Consider the following 11,743-nt stretch of genomic DNA (forward strand, 5'->3'; position numbering starts at 1 on the left):
CTTGCTCCCCTTCTTTGTGCCCTCCCGCCCCCAGGTCTCCACTGAACCCCTGCAGGCCAGGGCAGGTGAGCAACCAGGTACAAATCTAAGACAAAAATGAAGACACCTTGTCAAGTAGAGAGTGGGTGACTAGACATGTAGATGAGTCCCTGGACCAGAATGTCCATCTGTCTCCCAGCCCTCGCTGAGCATCCAGCCACTGAGACTCAGATCCTCTTAACACAGAGGTACAACTCCTGCCACCTGTATCTTAACACCAGCTGGGCTGTTCACGGAGGCCCGCCCTTCGACAGTGAGCCATCGAATGTCCGCACTGCCTTTCACCAGCCATGCAGGGAATGTCAGCTTTCAATCACGCAGCTGTCGAGTCCCTGAGTCCCATCCCTGTCCTGCACACAACAAAACTAACCTAAGAAGAAAAGCACAGCACTCGGCAGCAGTGTCGTGCCATAATCAGAGGTGAAACAGTGTAAGAAGAAATAAAAACTAATCCTCACTTATTGCCTCTCCTGACGTCAGTGAAAAGCTTCTGGATATCAAGTACTGAGGCTGCAAACTGGAAATAAAAGCTATGCTTCCCAGCCCTCCAGACTGAGGAGCCCCTCTAGAACAACCCTGAACTCAACCCTTCCCCTCTCCCACTTTCTCCGGAAGGATGTTTCAAAGACAAGGGCTCACAGAATAAGTATAAAGCCTTATGCTGTGAAAAGGTTTGGTTTTCTTTTTCCTTTTTTGAGATAGTGTCTCCTGTAGCCCAGGCTGGCTTTATCATCCTTATGCAGGATGAATCTGACTTTGTGCATTCTCGATCCTCCATGTTCTGAACGCAGGATCTAGGCATGTACTACTACCACTCCCAGTCCATGTCGTGCTCAGGAAGGGCACTGGGACTTCTTTTTTTCTTTTTTCTATTTTTCGGAGCTGGGGACCGAACTCAGGGCCTTGCATTTGCTAGGCAAGTGCTCTACCACTGAGCTAAATCCCCAGCCCGCACCGGGACTTCTTAAATGCTAGTCGAACATTCTACCAACTCAGCTCCATTCCCAGCCCCTGGGCAAGATGTTCTCCTCAGAAGGGGGCTCTGCTGAGGTGCAGGGGCCATGCAATTTGTAGGGCGCCACACCAGGTGCTGCTAAGTTTGTCTAATGAGCATCTTGAGCCTCCGAAGATAGAGTTCTGGATCTCTATCTCCTGTGGCTTTGAGGATTAGAGTGCTCAGGCTGTGAAATGGACCTAGCACACTGTCAGAGGCCAACACTTCCTGTCAACTATCAGCCAGAGTTTTCGTCAAGAAAATAGAAGGGTGTGTGTGTGTGTGTGTGTGTGTGTGTGTGTGTGTGTGTATTCACTCAACACACAAATATCTGTCCTTAGTTGTACCCAAAGATCTTAAAATGAGGTTTCTAACCCCGGTTTTTCACAGATAAACCTCTAGGAAAAATGATCATTCAGAAAACTGTTGTATTTGCCACTCATCTCCAGCCGAAACAAGTAATGTAGTTAATGCAGCCAGAAAAAGCACGTGATCACCACCCTGGCACAATTAGTGCTTTTCATGGTTCCCATTAACGCCCCTGCCCCCTCTCAGCAGTCGCTAAACCCCCCTCACCTAACACATGACCTAGGATTTCACGTCCCATCATCACTGGCTCATTTTTTCCTCTCAAACTGCAAAACGTCACCCATTTGAAAAGCACCTAGATTTTGGAGTGTCAAAGCCAGCTACTGCGTGGAACGCTAGTTCCTCGACAGACTTAGCTGCCTGGTAGCTGACCGGTTGGGTTTGGTTTTAGTTTTGGCCTGACTCTCACTCTCCAGATCGGTCTCGAACTCATAATCCTCCTGTCGCAGCCTCCGAGGTGCTGCGCTTACAGCCGTGCTCCCCGAAATTCAGCTTAAAAGGCCGTTTCAATTTGTCCAATTAAAACCACAAACATGGCTGCTCCCTGCGGGGAAGAATGCCTCGAAGGGGGCTACTTATCTCTGCTCGGTTCCCAGCCCAAACGAGGCGCTGACAGGATGGACCCGGTCCCGAACCCGCGGCCTGAAGCGCATCAGCAGCCGGGGAGGACTGCCCAGACCCGGGCGGCCTGAGGCCTTGCTGCGGGAGCGGAGGTTAAGTTCGGGAAGCTCACCGTCGCTGGAGTTCGCCTGGGCCTCCGCGCTGCCCGCCGCCAGCACCGCCAGGACCAGCAGGCGCAGCCGCCACATCACTGCGGGCCGGGGGCGCGCAGGCCGGGTCGGGGCTCTACCCCGGAGAGCCCGCGCGCATCGCTCTCACCCGCTGGCCCCGCGCGTGCACCTGCGGCCCCAACCCCGCCAGGCGCGCGCTTCCGGGCTGACGGTCGCGCGCGTCCTCCGCAGGCCCCTGCGGGCGCGCGCCTCCTACCCGGACCAGCGGGCGAGTGGGGCCTCCTACTCGCTTTTGTATCTTTCCTATCTCTCTTCTTCCTTCTCTTTTCTTCTTTCTCTTTTCTCCCTTTTTTTTTCCTTTTCTTTTTTTCGGGACTGGGGACCGAACCCAGGGCTAGGCAAGCGCTCTGCCACTGAGCTAAATCCCCAACCCCTCTTTTCTCCCTTTCTTAATTTCTTTCTTTCTTTTTTTTTTTTTTTTTTTTTTTTGGTAGCCCCAGCTGTTCTGCAATTCACTCTGTATACCAGGCTTCCCTTGAACTCATAGATCCTCCTGCCTCTGCCTGAACTAGGCGTCCACCACCACCACCACCACCACCACCCAGCTACTAACTATGCAAAATAACTTTCCTCGTTTTGTTTGTTTGTTTGTTTTTCTGACAGCAGGTCTAGCACAATCCAGAACGGCCTCCAGCCGCTAAGCAGTAGAGATGACCTTGAACTTCTGACCTCTTGCCACTTCCCCCTAGGGCTAGGAAGATAAACCTGTGCTAATGAATTTTGTTTTGTTTTGTTTTATTTTATTGAGATACGGTCTTGCTCTGTAGCTCACACTGGCCTGGAACTGACAACAGTCCTCCTGCCTCACTGTCCCCTGTGTGCAACTATAAAGTGGAGTATAATCAAGTGAGGTGCCCCAAGCCACATACAGGATTCTTAGTATCTTAAAAAGCACTTATGAAAAGGGGACTGGAAAAAAAAACCTAAAAAAACAAACATAACACAGACGAGTTAACAATATAACCTACATCAATCATTCTTTTCACTGAGATGTGTCTCAATGTAAGACACCAATAACAGCGGTGAAAGAAATGGATGTAAAATGTGTGAGAAACTTCGAATTTTCCCCCTGCAGCCTAAACCTATTTTAAAATAAATAGATTAACATTTTAAATGGAAAAGGCAGAATGTCTGGTACCTGTAATTCCAGTGCTTGGGAGGCTGAGGTGGGAAGCTTGCTAAGAGCTCGAGAACACAGACGCCATACATAGTGAGACTGTCGAAAAATAGTAACAGTAAAATCGGTAAACAAATTAACTTAGTGGACCCAGTCCATGCAGCACCAGCTAAAGCAGTGGTTCCCAACATTCCTAATGCAGGTGACCCTTTAATACAGTTCATGTTGTGGTGACCCCCAGCCTTAAAATTATCCTCATTGCTATTTCATAGCTGTAATTTTGTTATTGTTATGAGTCATACATCTCTGTTTTTCCAATGGACTTACGTGCCCCCCTGTAGTGAGCCACATTGGATTTGGGCCTGGTCGCTTTGTAACTGTATGGCCACAGTAAAAGTCATGGGATTGTTGGACAGAGGCCTCTCCCATGTATTTATGACACAGGAAGAAAAGACCCAAGTAGTAAACACCCAGTGTCTCCACTGCATGACCTCTGCTGAGCCCAGCTGATCCTTGTGGAACCGACACACCCGGACCACACCTGGGTGGTGGTCAATTTACTTCTGCCTTTTGCTTCCTCAGCCTTTATCCTTGAGATTCAGGCTGGTCTTCTCGGATTTCTCCCTAATTAATTCAGATTCTCGGATTTCTCCCTAATTAATCCAGATCTCGGTCGGTCTTTTGTTACCGAAGTCACAGGAGCCAGGGTTTCCCACTGTGCTTCCCAGATATTTTCTACCTGGAGAACTTGGGTATATAAGTGGTGAATAAAGCTACAGGAGACTCTCACTCTACTCTCTCTTCCGCTCTCTCACTCTTCTTCTCCTCTTCCTCCTCCTCTTCTTCTTCCTCTTCCTCTTCTTCTTCCTCTTCCTCTTCCTCTTCCTCTTCTTCTTCTTCTTCTTCTTCTTCTTCTTCTTCTTCTTCTTCTTCTTCCTCTCTCTCTCTCTCTCTCTCTCTCTCTCTCTCTCTCTCTCTCTCTCTCTTCCTCTCCTGGCTTGACACGATAACCTCTGTGTGTGTGTGTGTGTGTGTGTGTGTGTGTGTGTTTCATCCCGCAGGCTTTCGCCCGATTCTCGATACCGTGTCGGTGCTGGCGCCGACACCACCCACCCACCCACCCACCCACCCACCCCACCACCCCACCCCCCCGTCAAAGGATTTTTTTTTACTCCAAAAGAGGTTGAGACCCACAGGTTGAGAACAGCTGACTTAAAGTCTCCTTGGGTCTGCGGTATGAGTATGCTCTGAAAGTCAGCATGAAGGTATCCATCACTTCCACGTAAGGCTCACAGAGGAACACAAACATCCAAGTCATCACACCACACACATTAAACGGGTACCTAATCAAGAATCAATTACATTCCTCGTGCTCCATTATTGGCATCGGTATTATTATTATTATCATTATTATTATTATTATTATTTTGTTTTTGTGAAATACAGTCTTGGGCTTTCATTGAGTAGCCCAGAATTTACTACATAGCCCAGGCTGGCTTCAACCTCCTGCTGCAAAGTAATTTTCTGTCTGTTCGGGCCTAAAGACCTCCCATTTCTACTTAAGAGCCCTTTGCAAACAAAATAAGAAGAAATAAAATAATAAACAAATGAAGGAATCCAGGGCTTGTTTGTTTTGTGTTAGGTTTTTTTTACCCCCAACATTGGAAGATTGCTGCCTCTTGCAGTAACTCCCTGAGCTGTTAGAGTTCACCTCAGGGCTGCTTTTGAAATGTTTGCTGAATTAGTCCTGAGCGCCACAGGGGGAAAAAGAGTTTTCTCTCTCCTAAGCAAAAATACCCCTGAGATTCACAGCCTCAATCTGAACTTCTCAAGTCTCATATCTGTGTGCTACTGAAGAGGGACCAGGCCATTCAGGGATCATGGGGTTCCATTATGGACTTGTCTGGGACGGCTGCCTTGTTTTGTTTTGTTCTTTTTTTTTTTTTTTTTTTTACTCAATTTTTAGGTTCACATAGGAAGGTGTTTTGTCTGAATAAGTATTAGTGCACCAGGTGCATGCAGTGCCTGAGGAGACAAGAAAGAGGGCTTTGAACCCCCTGAAACTGGAGTTACAGATGGTGGCGGTCTGCCCTGTGGGTGCTGGGAATTGAACCCAGGTCCTCGTCAAGAGCAACCAGTGCTTTTAACAGCTGAGCCATCTCTCCAGCCCCTATTTTTTTTTTTTTTTTTTTTACAGCAGGAACACAGGAGAGGAAGAGTTGGATATGTCCCAGTCAGAAAAATGCCTGCCACAAAACTAATGAGGACCTCAGTTTGATCCCCAGAACTCATGGATGCGACAGTGCACACTATAACCCCAGTAGGCAGAGAAAAGGCAGAGACAGGAAGAGCCTTGGGACTGGTTGGCCAATCCGTTCAGCTGAATCGATTTCAAGGTCCAGCTTCAGCAAGAGACACTGAGAAAGACATAACCTGGAACATGGGCACACAGATGAGTACAAAAAGTAAAAATATTAAAAATAAACTCTCTTAGAACAGGAGGAGTGGGCTGGATGGATGACTACGTGGTTAAGAGCACGCGCTGTGCTTCCTGAGGACCTAAGTTCAATTCCCAGCACCCACAGCAGGTGCTTACAGCTGTCTGTACCACCAGCTTCTAAGGGATCTGACACCTCTGACCTCCGTGGGCGCTTGCATTCATGGGCACCTACCCTGCCATCCCCACATACACATAATGGAAATAACGAAACCAAGTTAGAACTGGAAGAACTTGCTAAGCAAAGAGGAAGACCCCATAAAGAAAGGAGGGATGGAGTTAGCTGCATAGGTGACTCTACAAGCTTTAGATTTATTTATTTATTTTTATATGAGCATTACAGATGGTTGTGAGCCACCATGTGGTTGCTGGGATTTGAACTCAGGACCTCTGGAAGAGCAGTCAGTGCTCTTAACCACTGAGCCATCTCTCCAGCCCCTCTACAAGCTTTAGAAAGCAAACAACCTACAGCCTGAAGACCCGAATCCAAAGGCAGGCGTCCACGAAGCACAAGAGGCTCACCGAGTGACAAATGTAAATTCTTACTAGTAAACAAAATCTCAAGTTAGCAATCGAGGCTTGTGGGGGTGGGGTCCTGCCTCTAATCCTAGCATGGGAGACAGATACAGGAGGACTTACCGCCAGGTTTAAGCCAGTCTGGGTTAAATAGTTAGACCATATCTCAAACAAACAAACAAATGGAGGGAAAGCTAAATCAGACTTTTTTTTTTTTTTTTTAACATAGAAGACGGTGTTCTGGGCTGGAGAGATGGCTCAGCAGTTAAGAGCACTGACTGCTCTTCCAGAGGTCCTGAGTTCAATTCCCAGCAACCACATGGTGGCTCACAACCATCTGTAAAGATATCTGATGCCCTTTTCTGGTGTGTCTGAAGACAGCTGCAGTGTACTTATATATAATAAATGAATAAATCTTTAAAAAAAAAGAAAAGAAGGGTTGGGGATTTAGCTCAGTGGTAGAGCGCTTGCCTAGGAAGCACAAGGCCCTGGGTTCGGTCCCCAGCTCCGAAGAAAAAAAAAAAAAAAAGAACCAAAAAAAAAAAAAAAAAAGAACCAAAAAAAAAAAAAAGAAGACGGTGTTCTAACCTAGGGAAACAGTACAATTCTTCAAGCATATTGTATGAAAAATCTTTTTCACAACCACTGCCCCTTGGCCAAAAAAATTTTTGTTAAAATCTTATTTATATAATTTTGAGAAATAATTCCATTTTAAGTATTTAGCTAGATAGATAGAAAAATTGGCATAAAGTAGGTCATGGTGGTACATGTCTTAGGAGGTGGAAGAAGGAGGATCCCTGTGAGTTCCAGGCCAGCCTAGTCTACAGAGTGAGCATCTAGGACAGCCAGGGCTACACAGAGAAACCCTGTCTTGAAAACAACAACAACAAATTAACTTCAAAAACTGTGTGGGTAAAATGGCTCAAAGGTAAAGGAACAAGTTGCCACACCTGATGACTTCTGCTTGACTGTAGGCACTGACCAGATAATGGTTGTGGCCATTGAATAGAATCCATACAGCCCTTGCTAATGTTTCAGAAAGTAACTGACTCATTTGAAAGGTTTAGGAAAGGGCTATTTGTGAAGGAATGTACACATTTCTTTAAAATATGCCTTTGTGGTTAAATTCACAGAAAGATAGGTTTCAGCTATATCATATGTAACCAATGTTTAAAATACGAATGAGGAATTGAATTGATAATTTTCTCTGCACATTTCTATGTTGAAATGCTGTATGCAGAATCTGTGTCTGTTTAATAAGAAAATATGATTTTAAGAGATACATATAATTTTTTAAAGCTTGTTTGTAAAAATGCATTGTCTGCCTAACCAAGACCCAGAGGTTCTCCAAAGACTACTATTTCTTTTGGGCAGAACAGAGCGTAGCCACAGGACCAGAACACTGCATGAGCCATGCTAAACTGAGGGCTTAATCCAAAAGGCAGCTGAGGCAAAGGGAAGTCATTAAGATAAAATTAGGGGGGTTACATCAGACATTTTGAAACAGTAGTCCTTGGCCATAACGGTTAATAAAGAGTGGTAACTGACATGACACTCTGAGGAGAATAGTCTCAGGGCTATGTCCATGTATAAGAATCTTTTAAAGACTGTGAATGCCTGTGTGTGCAGGTGCACATGTGCCTGTGTGTGTGCAGGTGCACATGTACCTGTGTGTGTGTAGGTGCACATATGCCTGTGTGTGCAGGTGCACATGTGCCTGTGTGTGTGCAGGTGCACATGTGCCTGTGTGTGCAGGTGCACATGTGCCTGTGTGTGTGCAGGTGCACATGTGCCTGTGTGTGCAGGTGCACATGTGCCTGTGTGTGTGTAGGTGCACATGTGCCTGTGTGTGTGCAGGTGCACATGTACCTGTGTGTGCAGGTGCACATGTGCCTGTGTGTGTTCAGGTGCACATGTACCTGTGTGCGTGCAGGTGCACATGTGCCTGTGTGTGTAGGTGCACATGTGCCTGTGTGTGCAGGTGCACATGTACCTGTGTGTGTGTGGGTGCACATGTGCCTGTGTGTGTGTAGGTGCACATGTGCCTGTGTGTGCAGGTGCACATGTGCCTGTGTGTGTGCAGGTGCACATGTACCTGTGTGTGTGTGGGTGCACATGTGCCTGTGTGTGTGTAGGTGCACATGTGCCTGTGTGTGTTTGTGTGTGTGCAGGTGCACATGTGCCTGTGTGTGTGCAGGTGCACATGTACCTGTGTGTGTGTGCAGGTGCACATGTGCCTGTGTGTGTAGGTGCACATGTGCCTGTGTGTGTGTAGGTGCACATGTGCCTGTGTGTGTGTGTGTGTGTGTAGGTGCACATGTGCCTGTGTGTGTGTGTGTGTGTGTGTGCAGGTGCACATGTGCCTGTGTGTGTGCAGGTGCACATGTGCCTGTGTGTGTGCAGGTGCACATGTACCTGTGTGTGCAGGTGCACATGTGCCTGTGTGTGTGCAGGTGCACATGTACCTGTGTGTGTGTGCAGGTGCACATGTGCCTGTGTGTGTGTAGGTGCACATGTGCCTGTGTGTGTGTGTGTGTGTGTGTGTGTGTAGGTGCACATGTGCCTGTGTGTGTAGGTGCACATGTGCCTGTGTTTGTGTAGATGTACATGTGCTTGTGTATGTAGGTGCACATGTGCCTGTGCGTGTATGCAGGTGCACATGTGCCTGTGTCTGTGCAGGTGCACATGTGCCTGTGTGTGTAGATGCACATGTGCCTGTGTATGTAGGTGCACACATGCATGAAAGTTGGTAGTGAATCTTGGGTGCTGATCCTCAGGAATCTATGTTGGTTTTTAATTTGTTTTTGTTTTTTCAAGACATGGTTTCTGTGTGTAGTCTTGGGTGTCCTAGAACTTGCTCTGTAGACCAGGCTGGCCTCGAACTCATAGAGCTCTGCCTGCCTCTGACTCCCAAATGCTGGTATTAAAGGTGTGTGCCATCACCACCAGGGTTTTGTTTTGTAATCCCTCACAGACGTGGGTCTCATCCATTTGGTTAGGTTGTCTGCCCAGCCTCAGAGATCTCTACAGCTTCAGGAAGTTAATTAGTTCAGTTTGAAATATATGCAAACATTTAGCCAGGCAGTGGTGTTGCAGGCCTTTAATCCTAGTACTCGGGAGGCAGAGGCAGGAGGATCTTTGAGGTTGAGGATAGCCTGGTCTACAGAGTGAGTTCCAGGACAGCCAGGGCTACACAGAGAAAGCTCTGTTTCAGAACACAATACAAGCAAACATAAACATATGCAAACATCTGAGTCTTGTCTGGAGGAGAGGCTCTGACTAGACTTTGGATATTAGGATTGTTCCAACAGCCCACATCTACAGGCTTATTCCTCAGAATGTTACTACTGGAAGGTGACCGAAACTTTTAAGAGATCTATTCTAGGAGAGGCTACCTTATGTGACTGGGGTGACCCTTGAGGGGATAATAGAGTCCTGGTCTCTTCACTCTCTCCTTTTGTGTCCTGGCCATAAAATGAGTTCCACCACACGCTCTGCTGATGCTGGCCCAATGTAACAAGGCTAATCGATAACAGGCAACAGCCTCCAAAGGCAGGAGTCAGATATCTTTGGTTGACTGGTTGATTATCTCAAATCTTATTACAGTATCAAAAAGCTAACACAGAACCACTGCCTTAACAGGATCTTCAAATAGTTCACAGATAAGCTGTGAAAGCCAGTGATCGGGGGCTTTGGCTGAAGTAGATGGGCCTAGCAGAAGGCTCATGGATATGAGTAAACTTCATCTAAGAATCTTGGCCATTGCAGCATGGGTTGTCTTGAGGTGGCCCCAGAACTGCAGGCAGCTCCCTTCTCTGGGGCTGGCAACTTCATACTCTTTACCAAGCGGGATAAGCTACAGCCTACCAGTAGCCATCCATCTTAAGTGTTCCTTCAGAAATGCTTAACCAAGATGGTATGACTGCTGGGCATGTAAAGGTGTTTGCTGAAAGCCTGACAACCTGGGTTCAATTCCCAGGACTCACCTATAATAGAGAACGGTTCTACAACGTTCGTGGACTTTCACATGCATGTTGTGGCACACGCACGTGCATATCACGCACACACACAATAATAAATAATTTTAAAATGTTTTCATTTTTTTCTGTTCTGCTCTTTTTGCTTTGGGGTAGTTAGAGAATTTTTTAAAAATTTATTTTATATGTACTGGAGTTTTGTCTGTGTGCAAGTGTGCACTGCCCCACCCAGTTTTTTATTTTCTTAGGCGTGATCTCACCATGTATCTCTGGCTGCCCTGGAATGTGTAGTACATAGAACAGGCTAGCCTCAAACTCAGAGATCCAAGTACTGGGATTAAGGGCAAGTGCTACCAAACCAAACTGTCAGTTTCATTTGTAAGAGGAAGTGCAAGACCTGTGAAGGTTCCCAGTTTGACCACAACGGTAAAGCACACTGTTGGTGGAAATGAACACAGCTGTGAAACTCACGTGGGACTTCCCATAGACAAGGGGGAGGAAAAAATCCCAGAAGCCGAGATCCTCAAAATTATTTCCTCAATTTCAAAATGCCCTTCAAAACTATTGGAATTTTAAATCCCAAAGTTACGTGTTAACAGGATTTGAGAGGGGGACCTTTGGAAGGTGACTGGACCCTAAAGACTGTAGCTGGGATCTTCAGAGCCCCTGAAGAGCCCACTCATGTACTGATGGCCTATAACATGATTAAAGTGTGCTCTCCTGGGCTCTCTTTTTTTTTTTTTTTTTTTTTTTTTTTTTGGTTCTTTTTTTTGGTTCTTTTTTTCGGAGCTGGGGACCGAACCCAGGGCCTTGCGCTTCCTAGGCAAGCGCTCTACCACTGAGCTAAATCCCCAGCCCCTCTCCTGGGCTCTCTTACCCTGCCTTGTAACAGGCCCCAGACCTTAGCATGACATACTCCAGGATGGAAGTGCCATTCAGACCATAACACTCAGCACGTAGACAGCACCGCCTGCCGAAATGAAAAACAAAGACCTAATCTATAAAAGTCCACAGTTCTGGGAAACCCGTAAATGTACTACTAACCTTGCCTTTTGGCTTCTGTAATTCCACTTCTGGCCATCTGTTTTTGCTAACTGAATTATGTCAACTCAAGATGCAGATTTTGTGCTTGAAAGTTCGCCCTGAGGAAGACTCGGGGCTGTCCTAAGATCCTGAACACCCAGTAAGGTCGAAAGTTGGCTAATCACGACTATCTGTTGGCTTTAACCACATCTGAGGAGTCTTCTCTGGTGGATACCTCACAACAGCCTCCTCTGTTATGTCCTCCTCTGCTAGGGTTCACCAAGAAGGCTCTCTCAGGATGTTAGCACCTTGTTAGTGGACTTCTCAGCCTCCAGAACACTGTAGGGAGTAGATGTTCTTTGTAATTACTTGTCTGTGCTATTCGGTTGCAGCCACAAAAGACTGGCTCACAAACCCACC

At 46.8% G+C, this 11,743-nt stretch overlaps 1 protein-coding gene across 1 annotated transcript in view; it reads right to left on the bottom strand.

Moving 5' to 3' along the window:
* The window catches only part of Tm7sf3 (transmembrane 7 superfamily member 3), a 32,026-nt gene extending 29,719 nt beyond the window's left edge, over positions 1-2,307 (bottom strand). Inside the window, exon 1 of the mRNA NM_001011970.1 lies at positions 2,136-2,307. Within this exon, the coding sequence (NP_001011970.1) occupies positions 2,136-2,211 (76 nt within the window). The 5' untranslated portion in view covers positions 2,212-2,307. The remainder of the gene's footprint in view (positions 1-2,135) is intronic.
* Positions 2,308-11,743: the final 9,436 nt, after the last annotated feature.

The sequence above is a fragment of the Rattus norvegicus genome, chromosome 4 (assembly GCF_036323735.1).
Source record: "Rattus norvegicus strain BN/NHsdMcwi chromosome 4, GRCr8, whole genome shotgun sequence".
NCBI classification, from domain to species: Eukaryota; Metazoa; Chordata; class Mammalia; order Rodentia; family Muridae; genus Rattus; species Rattus norvegicus.